This window comes from Lupinus angustifolius, chromosome LG05 (assembly GCF_001865875.1).
Source record: "Lupinus angustifolius cultivar Tanjil chromosome LG05, LupAngTanjil_v1.0, whole genome shotgun sequence".
Classification (NCBI taxonomy): Eukaryota; Viridiplantae; Streptophyta; class Magnoliopsida; order Fabales; family Fabaceae; genus Lupinus; species Lupinus angustifolius.
The window spans coordinates 12,941,533-12,957,800 of NC_032013.1; the positions used below are offsets into that span (position 1 = coordinate 12,941,533).

A 16,268-nucleotide genomic window follows, 5' to 3' on the forward strand; every position below is an offset into this window, starting at 1 on the left:
TTCTTATGATACAGAAGGGATTATTATAATTCTTTTAGTTTTATAACAATTTTCTCATAAATTTAGTCTAAATAATTATGTTTGTCCCTTAAGTTAATTGTTTTGTCAATTTAATTCCTCAATATTTTTGTAATTAACTTTTTAGTATTTGACTACCATCGTAATCCGAAGTGGAGCAGATAAACTAAGTGGCGTACGCAGGGATGGAGTTACCGGAGCTAGCTAGTGCTCGGATGTAGATGTGTCGAAATGGGCTATCTGGATAAATTTTAGTTAGTTAACACAGGGTTCGGGTTATATTGGGCTGAGCTAAAAAGTCTGATTACAAATTATGTATATCAAATTGTAACTCAAACCCGTTCTAAGCGGGTCGCAGGTTGTGACAGACTAACATGTATAAAATTAAAAACTATTTATTTAAATTTTAATATATTTAATCTATTTTATTTAAAATATATAATATTTGATATCAATGTATATTTTTAACATGTTTGTTATATTCAATTCAATCAAACTCATAAATTTAATATTTTATATTTAAATTAAGACGTGATGTCAAGTCCACTTATATTGGAGTTGGACATAGAATGCTATATATAAAAAAGATAATTTATTTTACATACACAATTGTACTCGCTATCTTCAAAACTCAAAACTCGTTTACAAGTAAAAATACTCATTTTTCTTCATATATTAACAAGGTTTCTAATGAAGAATTTATATGTTGATCCTACTTGGAGATTTGATAAATTCAATTTACTAAATGGGAAAGATGCTCTAGTTTTAAGAGTTAGAATTTCATTTTAATTCATGAATTTTGTTAAAATTTCCTTGAGTGCTGAATTAATAACCCATGATGTATCTTGAATATCATGATCCTCACATAATATAACAATAATATAAATACATACATGAATCCATGTTTTTGTTCTTTTCTCTTTAGTATGCCTCAAGAGTGTTGGTTGCATGATGATCTTCCTCAACCAAATTCTGGAATTCCTCAATGAACCTTAGTTTTCTCTCTGATAGCGAAGACAAGTAACCTTTTGGTTAAACTCATCTCAATGAAGTATAAAGCCAAAAAGAACATAATGGAGTACATTATGGATATGTCTAATCTCATATCAAAACTCAAGTTACTCAATTTAGAGCTTAATGATAACTTGCTTGTGCACTTGGTTTTGATCTTGCTTCCTGCATACTTTGGACAATTCAAAGTGAGCTATAACACTAAGAAGGATAATTCGCCCCTCAATGAGCTTATATCTCATTATGTGCAAGAGGAAGAGAAAATGGAAGTTCTTGCTTTGACATGACCTCTCGGAATAAGAAAAGAAAAAATAATAATGGTGCTGCAAAAAGCCCTTCTAAGCAAAAGAAAATAAAGAGTGATGAGAAATTTATCCACTACTACTGTAACAAGCAAGAACACATAAACAAAGAATGTCCTAAATATGCCACATGATGTGTTAAGAATGGTAAATTTCCCATTCTAATTTGTTATGTAGTTAATTTAGCCTTTGACCTAATGATACTTCGTGGGTGGATTCTAGTGCTACTACTCATATAAGTATCCCTATGCAAGGTTGCATATGGAGTCGATAACCAAGTGATGATAAAAGATTCTCCTTTGTGGGTGGTGACAAAAATTTGTAATTGAGGCTATTGGAACTTTTAGATTACGTTTAAGAGCATAGTTTTATTTGGATTTATTTGAAACTTTTATTGTACCTTCATTTACACTAGATTTAATTAGTATTTCCGCCTTGGACAAATTTGATTTTTCTGGTTCCTTTGGAAATAGTAAAGTTAGTCTCTACCAAAATTCAATTGTTGTTGGTCCTCATTCTTTAATAGATAACTTGTACATGTTCAATATTTTTAGTTTCCATAATGAAATACTACAAACAAATTCGTGTGATACAAAAGCGTAAATTAAATGAGAATTTAACCACCTTATGGTACAAGTTTTTTTAGGTCATATATCTATATAATGAAATCAGAGACTTATGTCGAATGAAATTGTTGACTCTTTGGATTTATCAGACTTTAAAGTCTGTGTTGAATGCATAAAGACAAAATAATCAAACACAAGAAAGTTAGGTGCTGAAAGAGTTAAAGACCTCTTAAAACTAATAAATATAGATTGTCTCAACCTGATTTTCGGTTGAATACCTGCTCTGCAACTTAGGAAGAGGTGAACTTGATTTTAACACGTCCCAAAAGATTTGGAGTCACCACTATGTTTTTTTGTAGTTAAAACTTACAAAACTATCTTTTAAGCCCAATTGGAGAAAATAGTATTTTAAACAAGAGTTCTGAGCTAGGAAGATGACTAAAGACTAAGGAAGAAATTAGCATCTCATCTGCCTATAGCAAAACATTATCCATGCTAAGAGTATGGACTTTTATACCTTAAAAAAAATTTATTAGAAAAAAAGGTATTATATTTTTATTTATGTGTTTGACAAAAGTTCATCTTACTCCTACATATTGTTGGTCCAATAAAAAAATCAAGAGTACGTAAATTTGGTTTGAAATTAATTTATTTGATTTGGATTGAAGAAATGGTTTTGTTTTTGTAAAAATGGAATTAATGGTGAATCAGATGATTATAAAATATTTAATTATTTTAGGATAAGGGAAATCAATAATAAAAAGATGGCAGTAGTTGTAGGCCAACTTCTCTCTTGAGACAGAAAGGAAGAGACGACACGGGTCATGACCGATGAGAAAACATTTTTAGTTATTGTTATGTAAAACAAGTAATAAACAAAGTATTAAACAAATGAAATGGGAGTGCCTTTATTAGAGATGACAAAGAAAACCGAACTCGTAGGTACTCTCCTGAACCTAACCCGAATTTAACGGGTTAAACCTATTGTGACTGGGTTCAAGTTTTACCTGATATAGAATTTCAGGTTTGGATTCAGGTTTAGTATATGTGATACCTTACCCCGAACTTGCCCAATTGAAAAATTAAATAAATTAATATATCTTCTAACTTAGGTTTCATACATAAATTACAGGCGGCACAATTAGAACATATTTGGGAAGAACATTTTCATACATAAATTAATGTATATGTTTGTATGTTGGTGTGATGCCATTGGATCTATTTGTATACCTTGAATCTGTTTATTTTAGTACGAGGAAGTTGAATACCTTGAATCTATTGGGGATGCTTGAAATATGTTATTATGTTAGTTCCACATTGTCTAGTATTGGAATAGAATAGAGTAACCAATGTTATATATTGGACTCAAGTCCCTTGTTATAATGTGCACCAGATATAAGCACCAAATAGAAACACCCCATGGGCAGGTAGGCATATGGGTGTGCTAGGGTTTGTAATCCTTATTCTGTAATAATATCTTGGTAGTCGCTTAGCGCTCCCGGTGACGTAGGCATAATAGGCCGAACCCCGTTACCAAATGCTCTTGTTTCTTCTCTTCTATTTATTCTATGCCTTTATTTGATTATTTTTTGCCAATGCTACACAACAATCGCTTCCACTGCACCAACAATTGGTATAAGAGCCAATTGGTAGATGGCTCTCAACCCAGACAGTAGATAAAGGCTAAAGAGGGTGAAGGCGTGATGGCTAGACAAGGTGTGTCAAATGTAGTGGCAAAGATAGAGTAGATGAGTTGAAGGAGAAGAAAACATGGCGAAACTATTGGGGGGGGGGGCGATATATGTTGATCTGGAATGCTAGAAATTCATGTACTAGATTAGGGTCAAGATGGAGATAAAGACTCATGTGTTGAGTTTCACCCAGAGACAGGTGTTGACAATATCTCTCTATATGTTGAGACAACGTTCTTATTTTAAATGAGAAGTGGAATATCCTAATGGCGTGTTTGAGACATCATAGTGAAGAATATTAATTGTTAGCAGATCCACAAAAGCACAGAGGCGCTGACTGACTTTGATGTAAGGTGTAACATGGACATTGGCTTTGATGCAAGTTGTAACAGGAGCATTGGTAGAGATGGATGAGTGTGACATGGGCATTGGCTTGGATGCAAGAATGTGACACAAACATTAGTTAGCATTGACGCAAGGTGTGTGCTGTGGGTATACTCCTTATTGTGAAGTATGTTAGTTCTTTTGAACTAGGATTATCGGAGTAGATAGTGGTGGTAGCAGTTGAGGCTTTCTATGGAAGCTCCAAGGTTCAGTTTGACTAAGTATTGAAGAGAATGATTGTTGGTGAACTTTTGTGCAGAGGTTCTAATACATCGAAAGACTTCCTAGCAATAGGTGGCTAGGCAGCATGTTCCATTTGATGGCGGTACAGGAAGTTGCACTACAATTTTAGAGAGCTAGGCTCTTGGTAACATCGTCAAGGATACTCAAAAGTTCTGTGATGTAGGGGAGAAGTTAAAAAGAATTAGACATTGAAGAAGGTGGAGTCATATATTCGCTAAAGTGAAGATTCTTGTGTAGATTTCCTAAGGAGCGAGATATTCGTCTATTTCAATCAAGGTAGAGATTGTTGGGGATGCTTGAAATATGTTATTATGTGAGTCCCACATTGTCTAATATTGGAATAGAGTAGAGTAACCAATGTTATATATTGGACTCAAGTCCCTTGTTATAATGTGCACCAAATATAAGCACCAAATAGAAACACCCAATGGGTAGGTGAGCTCATGGGTGTGCTAGGGTTTGTAATCCTTATTCTCTAATAATATCTTGGTAGCCGCTCAGCACTCCCGAGGACGTAGACACAATTGGCCGAATCCCGTTACCAAATTCTTTTATTTCTTCTCTTCTATTTATTCTATGCCTTTATTTGATTGTTTGTGGCCAACGCTGTGCATTGATCGCTTCCGCTGCACCAACAAAATCTGTTTGTTTTAGCAGAAGGAAGTTGAATATTCAATAGGTATGCTTCCTCAATTTCCTCCATCTCTAATTTGGGAGAACATTTTCATGCATGGATGAAGTGAAGGTTGTTCAGTTATAAAAGTAAGTGGAGTAATTTAATAAATCTTCACTTTTGAATGTGGTCATTTAATAAATTTAAGTGGTAAGTTAATAAATGTAAGTGGTATATGTTCATGAAAGTTACTAATTTAAATGAAAGTGTCTAATGTGATGATGATTGATAGTTAATGGATCAAATTAGTGGGACTATATTGGTTAACTGCCTTTCCTCTCACTTCATTAGTAGTTTCTATAGTAATGGATGAATTACTTTCTCTAATAATTCATCCTAAATCCTTCTATAAATAAAGCACTTGTGCATTATAATAGTTATATCATTGTTTGCTATCTTATGAATAGAAATACAAAGTCATAATTAAAGAAACATTAGTGGCTGAGTAAGAAAAATATCGTGCTAATAGAGAATGAGAGAAATTAAATTCTTAACCATCAAAAAACGCATATGTGAACACTCAGTTTTGTCTAATCATTTTATAAAATAAAAAAACATACAAAAGTTTCAAAACAACAAAAAAAAATTGAAAATAATATTTTAAATGTTCGAGGACCAATTTGACTTTTGCATCCAATTAAAATTATTAATTCTCACTTCTACAAAATAAGAAAAAACGTTTACAAATAATGAAAAGGGAGATGAAGATAAACTTTATTTTTCTGTTTTCATAATGGAATGAATAAGAGAGAAAAGGCCATTGAAGTGGGAAATCATAAAAGTGATCATTTTTGTACTTACATGTAGGAGTAAAAATGTCATTCCATTATATTTTAAGAATAAAAGTGTCAAATTATATTAAATTTTTCCTCTTGTTTTGGGTGTACTTGTCTCTCTATTTTTGGAGAGGATGCTAACGATCAATTGAAATGCTATTAAAAGGCTATAAAAAATTGGCCAACTAGTGTGAAAAGGAAGAGATATAAATTCCTCGAAAGAGAAATAGGACCAAAAAAACAGATAGAGGGGAAGATGTTAGGTGAAAAAAAAAACTGAAGGGAATATGGGGAAGTGAACTAAAATGCTTATCCTTTCCTGCCTTCTTATTGTAGGGGGACACATATAAATTTCCAGAGGATTCTCATTGTAATCACTTACCAAAAAAACCATTATTTTTCAACTTTAATTTTTTTGGTACTACCAAAGATATCTCCTTACTTTTTTAGTAATGAACTAAACTCTTTTAGGGCGCGTGTCTGCCCTTCCTAAAAAGTGTCGCTCCTACGAATCAAACCCTTATCTTTTGGTCATCCCAAAGATCTAGCGAAGTTTTATACTACTATCAATGCATTGGTTTTCCCCCTCAAATTGAAACCCAATAACAAAATATATCATCATCCAAAATTTCTAGAATTTGGGTGAAGCCTTTTATACTAGAACAAAATATATGGTCTTTATGTGAAATATTAGAGTTATTATGTGAATTTGTTCTCGGTTATGTACCCATAATTGAGAACTAGAGGGACTACCATTACAAGAAGATACCTCTAACACAACAAAGAAAAACTCTCTTTTCTATTATGTCATCTCAATATCACACATATATCAATCCAACCATGCATTCCTTCAAGAGCAAGTACCAAACTTGCTATATTAGTTCAATAGCATAGGTCATATGTACTAACGAACCTAGGATTCAGAGTTAGGGTGTGCAATATATTAAAAAATAAAATAATAAACAACATTAATTATAAAAAGATGACAATGTTAATGTCACACAAAATTGAAACAAATTTAATCAAATAAATTATATATTTCATAATTAATTTTGATGTAATTTCATATTTTAAATCATTGAATGATCAATTGATTATAAATGTTATTGAACATTTCTCATTAAATATAAGTCACTAGACAATCATTCATCCATGCATCTCTCGTTCAATTATGCAACCCTATTTTTCACAATTTTCGTAGTTACAAAACTCTTTCTACAATTATATTGTTAACTTCAAAAGAGAATAAACTAATGGGTAAACAATGTATCTTCCACTTTCAACCAACTTATCTTAAAAGATTATTAATTCTATTCAAAGAAGTAAATTGAACACTATTATGCATATCAATGATGCAAGTCTCAATTTGATTATCAAATATCACTAAATCAGTTGAACAAAACTCACGTAGATAAAACTTTGTGAACTCAATCAATTTTGCTATATCAAAACTATAGAAGAAATTGGTTAGACTCAAATAATACATACAAAGAAATAACTGAGTATTTATCTCGGAGAAATGACCCTGAAGTTCCTTAAGTTGCATATTCATAATATTATAAAATAGTTCAACACAATAATGATTATTTGTTTTTCAAAAAAATATAGAATGTCATTTACAAAAAAAAAAAAGATATTAGCTTTGTAAAGTTGCAATTATATACATATTTTCTTTAAAACCAGGGTGTGCAATCTCTACTGCCATGTAAGGATTGTTGTATCAATATTACTGTCCATCATGTGTCTAATGGCATTTTGATTACTTTGAAGTCCCAAATGATATAGAAAGGAATACTCTTTCTGATGCTTGTCGTGTGCGCTCTTTAGTAACGTAAATAATTTTTAATGGTATAAAAGTCCATGTTATTAGCGAGGGTACTGTTTCATTGCAAGCAGACAAGGCACTAATATCTTTCCTGATCCGTAATCGACTCCCGAGCTCAGAAAATATTTGTTCAAAAGACCATATTATCCTATGTCGTAGAGCCGATCTTTCAACCGAAAATTGGGTCGCGACAACTATCCTTAGAGCTTCCTTGGAAAGCCCCAACCATTACTACCATTGTCTACTACAACAATCTGTTAGATATTTCTTGATGATTGGTGAAATACCAATCCTAGGATCTTGAATATCATGATTCTCACACATAATATAAAACAAGGATACAAAGTCATACATGAATCCATGTTCTCTGATCTACTCCTTTGATATACTTCTTAAGAGAGTTTTGGAATGATGGTCTTCCTTAACCAAATCATTAATTACTTTTGGGACCTTCATTTTCTCTCTGATGGGGAGATGTGAAAACTATTTGTGATTTGGTGTCTTGGAGACCATAACAGTTCCTTATGCGTTAACTTATAGGGTTCCCATTATCCACTATAGGCCAACCGTTTGGGTATCCACTCATTAAGCTCATATCTGTTATCAATTACAGAAGTGTTATAGGTTATCAGTAATTAAATCACTTGTTTTGTAACCCCAAAATTAGTAGTCAATATAATTGTATTAAATATATGATGCCCACCTTAATTAGAAATTATGAATTTCTAACAATCTCTCACTTGAGCTTCATATTTTTCCTGAAATAATTATATCACATATTCTTTAGGCATGCATCTGTATGTTATTTATATTTAGACTTATCCTTAATACAATCTGGTACATCTCATATATCAAGTATGGAACCACCGTGGCCTTCATCACATTCAAACGTGACTCGACCATGATGCTCACCATACCAATATAGTAAATGGCAGATCAAATATGGATGAGTGACATGGAAATTTCATGCAGTGTGATCTTAAATATGTCTATTCCAAATGGTCTTTCTTTATTCTTTAGTGAGACCAATCCAAAGTCCTTAATTGCAACACAATAGTTACAATACACAAGTTCAAAATAGAACAATAAACCATGAACTTTATTATGCATAAAACTATATACGACGTCCAAAGTAAATCATAAAACATATAGACTCCCACTGAACTAAGGTATCCTAAGGAGCAATGCTCATATGAGAAATATGCTCATGAAAGACTTTAAGTATAAAACCCTTAGTCAGTGGATAAACTAGCATAAAATTCGTCCCTATATGTTCTATGGAAATTTTTATATTTTGAACATTTTCTTTAACAACTAGAAACTTGATGTCAATAAATTTTGACTTTGTAGAACTCTCATTATTGTTGGAGTAATGAACCGCAGACCTAGTATCACAATAAATTCTCGGTGGTCTTTTAAAACCGCCAAACACATATAAGCCAATGACAAAATTTCCGCAACCATATGCCATGGTCTGATGTTTCAAAACAAACCATGAACTCTGCTACCATGGTTGAAAGAGCTATGAGCGTCTATTTAGTAGACTTCTAAGAGATAGCACCTTCATCCAAGATAAACATATATCCAGAGGTGGAGTATCTGTTGTCTAGACATCCAAAAAGATGGAGTCAGAGTACCCATTGATCTCTATATTGTCAGACATCCGATAAGCGAGCATGTACTCTTTTGTTCTCTTTAAGTAATACATAAATGTTTGAATGCCTTCAAGTGATGCAATACATGATTGCTTAAATATCTTCCCAAAAACCTCCCACGACAAATGCTATGTCGGGACGTGTGCAAACTTGAGCATAAATTAGACTTCCTACTGCATATGCATAATGAATGTTTTGCATCTCGTATCTTTCAAGGTCATTTTTGGGGCACTATTCGAGACTAAACTTGTCTTCCTTAGCTATAAGGGTATCCATTGGTTTACTTTCTTTCATGCCAAATTTATCTAGGACTTTATCTATATAGTTTTCTTTTGACAATCTTAGGATACCTTGAGAGCAATCTGTTAGTATCTGAATACTTAATACAAAAAAGGTTTTCCAAAGATCTTTCATTTCGAAATTCTTCATTAGAAATATCTTGGTCTCATGCAATAGTCTCATATCACCGCTCGCAACCATTATATCATCGACATATAATACCAGGAATATAAATTTACTTCCATTGAACCTGTGGTATACAAATCATCCACTTTATTTGTCTCAAAACTATACGAGGTAATAACTTGATGAAACTTGTGATTCCATTTACTAGAAGCTTGTTAAGGCCATAGATGGATTTCTTTAATTTGTATACCATAGACTTTGAGCCAATTGAAACAAAGTTTTTTTGGTTACACCATATAGATCATTTCTTTAATGTCACCATTTATAAACGTAGTCTTAACATCCATTTGATGTAGCTCTAAATCAAAATGAGCTAATAGTACCAATATTATTCTAAAATAATCCTTCGAAGATATTGGAGAGAAGATTTCTTTATAATCAATGCATTCTTTCTGAGTGAAGCCTTTAGCAACTACACAAGCTTTATATATGTCAATATTACCCTTCGAATCTCTCTTGGTTTTAAATATCAATTTGCAAACAATAGGTTTCACACCTTCAGGTAATTCGACAAGATCCCAAACGTCATTAACATGCATAGAATTCATCTCATCCTTCATGGTGTCGACCCACTTTTGAGAGTTAGAACTTTTCATGGCTTGACATAAGTTCAATGGGTCATCTCTTGTTAACCGGATGTCATCCTCATGTTCTTGAAGAAATACAATATAATCATTAGGAATTATACTTCTCCTTTCTCTAGTGGATCTCCTTAATGACACTTCTACTTCTTGAGGTTGTTGAATTTGTTCTATAGGTACTTGAGGGAGAACCTCATTGCTGTCTTGTTCCGGAATATTGTCAAGAATATTATTCCGAGCATTATTTCATATTACCAAAGCTATTCCTTGAATGATAATAGGCACAAGAACTTGTTCACTATTATTGACAGTTCTTCCTCAAAGTCAACATTCCTTATGTTTTCTTACTTCCCAAAATCAACTTCCTCAAGAAATCTTGCATTTCCCGTCTAAAAAAAACTTGTAGTGAGATCATAAAAATTATAGACCCGAGAGCGTTCACCATAGCCAACAAAATAGCAGCTAACTGTTCTTGAGTTCAGTTTTCTTTCATGCAGCCTATAACACTGCACCTCAACTAACAACCCCAAATGTGAAAGTGTTTTAAGCTTGGTCTTTTACCATTCCAAAGCTCATATGATATTTTGTTAACTGTTTTACTTGACATCCTATTAAGGATGTAAACTGCGGTCTTTAAAGCTTTTCCCTTAAGAGACCCTGGCAAAGAAGAATGACTAATCATACTTCTCATCATATCCTTCAGAGTTCATTTAATCGCTCGACAACACCCTTCATGCTAAGTTTGCATGACATAGCGTATTGCAGAACAATTCCATATTCTCTGACAAAAAACATAAATAGACCTTCAACAACATCCTTATTATTATTTCTTTTCTTATTCTGAGAGGTCATAGTCAAATGAGTACTTTCAGTCTTATCTCTCTACAGTCTCTCTTTCTCTTGCACACAGTGAGATATAAACTCATTGAGAATCCATTTGTCTTTCTGAGTGTTATAGCTCATTTTGAATGACCCAAAGTATGTAGGAAGCGAGACCAAAACCAAGTGCACGAGTAAGTCATCACTAAGCCCTAACTTTAGTGACTTGAGCTTTGATGTGAGATTATGCATCTCCATAATGTGCTCCCTTATGTTCCTTTGCCTTTATACTTAATGGAGACGAGTTTAGCTAAAAGGCTACTCGTCTCTGCTTTTTCATTTTTGGCAAAGCATGGTTCTATTTTTTTAAGGAACTTTCTTACACTCTGACCCTCGGAAATAGAGCCCCGAAACGCTTCTGGAATAGAGCGTTTCATGCTAATTATACATATTCGGTTAGAGTGTTCCAATTTCTCAATTGTAACCTCATCAATGATTTCTAGAGTAGAAAGGAATTTTTCCATCAGAAGTGCGAGATCTAAATCCATACAACCGAGAATATTTTCTATGGCTTCCTTATAGACCTTAAAGTTTGTCCCACTCAGCAATAGGATGTTCTTAATTTGAGCAGAAAAATTTGCAGCACTAGTAAAAGAATAAAACAAATTGCAATCATTCTTCCAATTAAACTCACATTCAACTTCAATAATTAAATTTGATGATGGTGGGGCACATCACAGTTACCTAGAACAACATTAATATTCAGTCTTTGGACAAAAATATTAACTTGAAAGTGGTACACTCAATATAGTAATTAAACATTGATAATCAGTCATGTCAAACAATAAGCCTTTCTTTGGACCGACTTACTATTCACATGGAAAGCCATATGCTTATCACATATTTATTGCTACAAGTATGTTTGTAATTTGGGCCAAATAGTAATCTTCCTTTGGGCTGACCGCTATTCGCATAATACGAAAACATACAATTGGCTTGATATTTCATATCAATTACTAATGATAATCTTCTTTGTAATAGTCAAACATTGATCATAATACATGTCAAATAATAAATCATTCTTTGAACTGATTTATCATTCACATATGCAACTTTATAATAATCACATGTTTACCATCGCATGTGTGTATATAATCCGACCAAAAACATGTCACTTCCTTTGGGCAATTAATACCCGCATGGATACATATACACAATAGCATTTGATTTATTATGAACAATTCACAAAACAAATGTCAATGTGGCGACTTCTTGTATAATAGGTTCACTTAAAATGTCAAACAACTTTATTTTTTTAAAAGAAAAACCTTTTAGTTGAGTTTGATTGAACATAACCTTAATCCAAAACATATATTATTTATATCCACATATAAATACATATATCCATTATAGCCTATTAGTATCATTGCATCATTCTCATCACAAGGATTGAATTTCGAATTCCAGTATGGTCCTTTTGAATTTTCCATAAAGAAAAAATATTATCATTTTATACATGATTAAACATGGCAAGACAGACTGTCCAAATATAAATAATGCTTCGATAATAGCAACCACTTAATAATGCAGTGAACTACCAACCAATGCAACAAACCATAGTGTTGCAACCATTTAAACAAACAGGTCAGGTAATATATATAAAACAAGACTGTTCACATAATAGACCTATCAAAAGATACCTAATACAATACCAATTTCTAGTCTTTGGACAGAGAAATTAATTTGTAAGTGGTACTTTCAACGTAATGATCAATTATTAACAATTAGTTTTGTCAAACAATGGCCTTTTTTGGATCGACTATTATTCACATCAAAAAAATCTTTATAATTGTTACTTATTTATCATCACATGTATGTTATTACTTGGCCAAATTGTGTCTTCCTTTGGGCCGAACATAATTCGCATTAATAATCTCATACTCATCTGTGTAATCTTAATCAATTTCCACAATAGAGGTTACTTTGACAACAAAATGCATCAATTAATTAAAAAATAATTATCAGACAAAATGAAAACAATATGAGCCCATTACAAAAAAATTATGATCTTGGAATTAAAACCTTCAGATTTGATATCTTTTATGATTAGAAAAATCTAATCCTATAATATAATTCCAACTCAAAAAATATATATTACATATATATCGACACATGAAAATGGACGCAATCTTAATCAAATACAAAGTAGATCTAGAGTGAAAAGCATAAAAAATATATATGTAAATCATTATCAAAAACTTCAAATCGATTATGATCATGCATATCTTAAAACATATATCTAACACTATATATATACACTTTCACACACTAACATAGTAAAGTATATATAATTTTAGGGAATAAATCAATGATATAAAAACCGTACAGGAGGTTCGACCAGAAAACCGGTGAGCCGGACCCCTAACCGGTACGGTATGGTTGTTGTACCAGCCAAACATCAACATTGGTGAAAACCGGCCGATTTTCATCAAAATCGGTGAACCGACCGGAATTTGACTAAACCAATTACTTTAAACAAATCTTTTTTTAAAACCAACACCCTACACGATGTCATTTAAGCTTTAAGGCAAGGGGGATTTAATTTTTCTCCTTCATTCATACACAGTTCTTCAATTTTCAACCCTTCTTCAATTCTCCTTCAATTTTTCTCTTTCTTCAACCTTTCTACTTTCTTCACTTCTTTTCTAGATCCAGACTTCCACTCGTGCATCATCTCAATTCCAATCCCTTCCACTGGTTTTGTTCAGTCCTTTTCCCTTTCTTGATTTAGTGATTATCTTCTTCCAGTTCCAGACCAAAAGATTTTGAGATAACACTGCACTCTTACTCATTTAGAGAGAAAACCCTAATTTACTAATTTAGGATGGAAAAATTGTGCAATTGTGGTTCTATGAACTAAGTTTCCATTTTGCTTTATTGCTTTATTGTGCAATCATGGTTCTGTAAGTGTTTCAAAGAGTAAACTTATTGTGTCCAAAGAATTAAAATGTTAGTTAGACTATGCGAACTTATTGTGTCCAAGGAATCGTGGTTCTATGAACTTATTGTGCAATCAAATTTATGTCTTTCATGTATTGCGCAATCCAATTTATTGTGCAAGTTTTAATAGAGATTTGAGAAGACTCTTGACCTTAGTGCAAGTTTTAAATGTTTCATTTGAATCGGGCAACTTGCAAGTTCATGAATCAACAAATTTTTGCACAGATGTAACAAGCATTACCACTGCTAAAGGTTTCCTCATAAATGTTTTGCTTGTGAAAATTTTGATTGCTATTGTAAAATTGTTAGACACTTTTTCTCTTGATATATACATTCAATGAACACTTTGTTATAATTATGACCAACTACTCTTATTGTCCTATATACAATGTTATGTATGAAACTGTTTTATTATTAATAATTTGCCATTTTCCTCTTATTATGAGTTTTATGTAAGGTCATGCTCATGACTTATCATTAATAATCATATAATAATTCCTTGTCAAATCTTTTACTTTTATCACATAATTTCAAAATGCACAATAGTAATTTGGGATACCCATACCAAAACATCAATTTTATCACACTAATGCAAATGAAGAACTACCAAATCAATTTGCATATGCTTGGTAGTAGTTTGATGTTTGATAATTATGTGTGTATAGTTGTTACCAGTTAATGATTATAAAATCTTTTATTTATTTCTAAAGTTGGTACAAATAACATTGTTCTTAATTGCTCATGTGTTGTAGAAATAACATTGTTTTTATTCCCTGTAAGTGGGCAATAACCATCAATAATGAAATTAGTTTTAATTGCTTATGTTGTAGAAATAGATGACATCTAATGAACCTGAACTACCAACATCATAAGAAGCATCAACAGAAAATACATCTACAAGTTGTTATAGGGGTAAATCAGACCCGACTTGGTCATATTGCAAACAAGTTGTTGCTGATAATGGAAGAACGATTCTATTATGTCTTTTTTGCATGAAACAAATCAAAGGGGATGGCATCACACAGTTTAAGGCTCATTTGGCCAGAGTAAAAGGACAAGTTCAAAAGTTCAAAAAAGTACTAGCAGATATTCAACACCAAATCCAGAAATCAATTGATGAAATGAAGAGTAAAAAAAGGAACGTAGAAGAGGAATATGAGGATGGTAATCCTTGTGATGAAGTTAATGATTTATTGCATACTGAACTGACTGAAGCACCTCACACATTCACATCTCAGAAAGGGAAAGGTCAGATAGGCTCTTACTTTATGCCTAGAAAAACTCCTGGTGTTCAACCCACTTTAAAAAGTGTAATGCAAACTAAGGAAGAGATTGAGAAATGTGACTTCGCCATCTCCAAATGGATGATTCATGCTTCCGTGCCATTTAATGCAACTAACTCAGTATATTATCAACCCATGATTGATGCCATTTGTAGCATGGGTCTGGGTTATAAAGGTCCCAACTATTATCGTGTTCATGGTAAATTTTTAAACAAGTGGGTTGTAGACGTGAAAAATCTTGTTAATGACTATAAATCTATTTGGAGGAAAACTGGATGCACTCTCATGGCAGATGGTTGGACTAATAGAAGCAGACGAAATCTCCTTAATTTTATCATCTACTATCCTAAGGGAACTATCTTCATAAAGTTTGTTGATGATTCACATGCTTCTAAAACTGCAGATATGTTGTTCAAGCTTTTCAAGGAGGTAGTGATGCATGTCGGTCCTGAGAATATTGTTCATATTCTTATAGACAATGCTGCTAATTATGTTGTTGCTGGTAGGTTATTGGAGAAAGAGTCCCCTCACCTGTTTTGGTATTTCAAGATATTGGAAAGTTAACGGAAGTAACTGACACAATATCACATGCTGCAAATATTACCAAGTACTTATATAATCATTTCCACCCATTGTATCTAATGAGGCAGTTCACTCATGGGAAAGAAATACTCCGTCCAGCTCCAACTCGCTTTGTCACTAACTTCATTGCATTGCAAAGTATCTTGGCCTAGAAGGATGCACTTAGAGCTCTTATAACATCAAGAGAATGGACAAGCTCGACTTATTCGAAAGTTACTAAGGCAAAAAAATGTGTGGAACAAGTGTTAGATTCAAAGTTTTAGAAACAATATGCTGACATTGTTAATATTACCGAGCCACTTGTTCGCATGTTACACATTGTTGACAGTGAGGATAAGCCCGTGATGGGTTTTCTTTATCAAGCATTCTTTAAAGCTAGACATGAGTTGGAGAG

General features: G+C 32.7%; 1 protein-coding gene across 1 annotated transcript; it reads left to right on the forward strand.

Moving 5' to 3' along the window:
* Positions 15,002-15,856, forward strand: LOC109347009. The gene has a single exon (XM_019586748.1). The coding sequence runs from the start codon at positions 15,002-15,004 to the stop codon at positions 15,854-15,856; it is 855 nt and encodes a 284-aa protein (XP_019442293.1).

Bases quoted from the DNA above. Each gene is read 5' to 3' on its own strand.
- LOC109347009 (XM_019586748.1), top strand. From the start codon at position 15,002: ATGAAACAAATCAAAGGGGATGGCATCACACAGTTTAAGGCTCATTTG.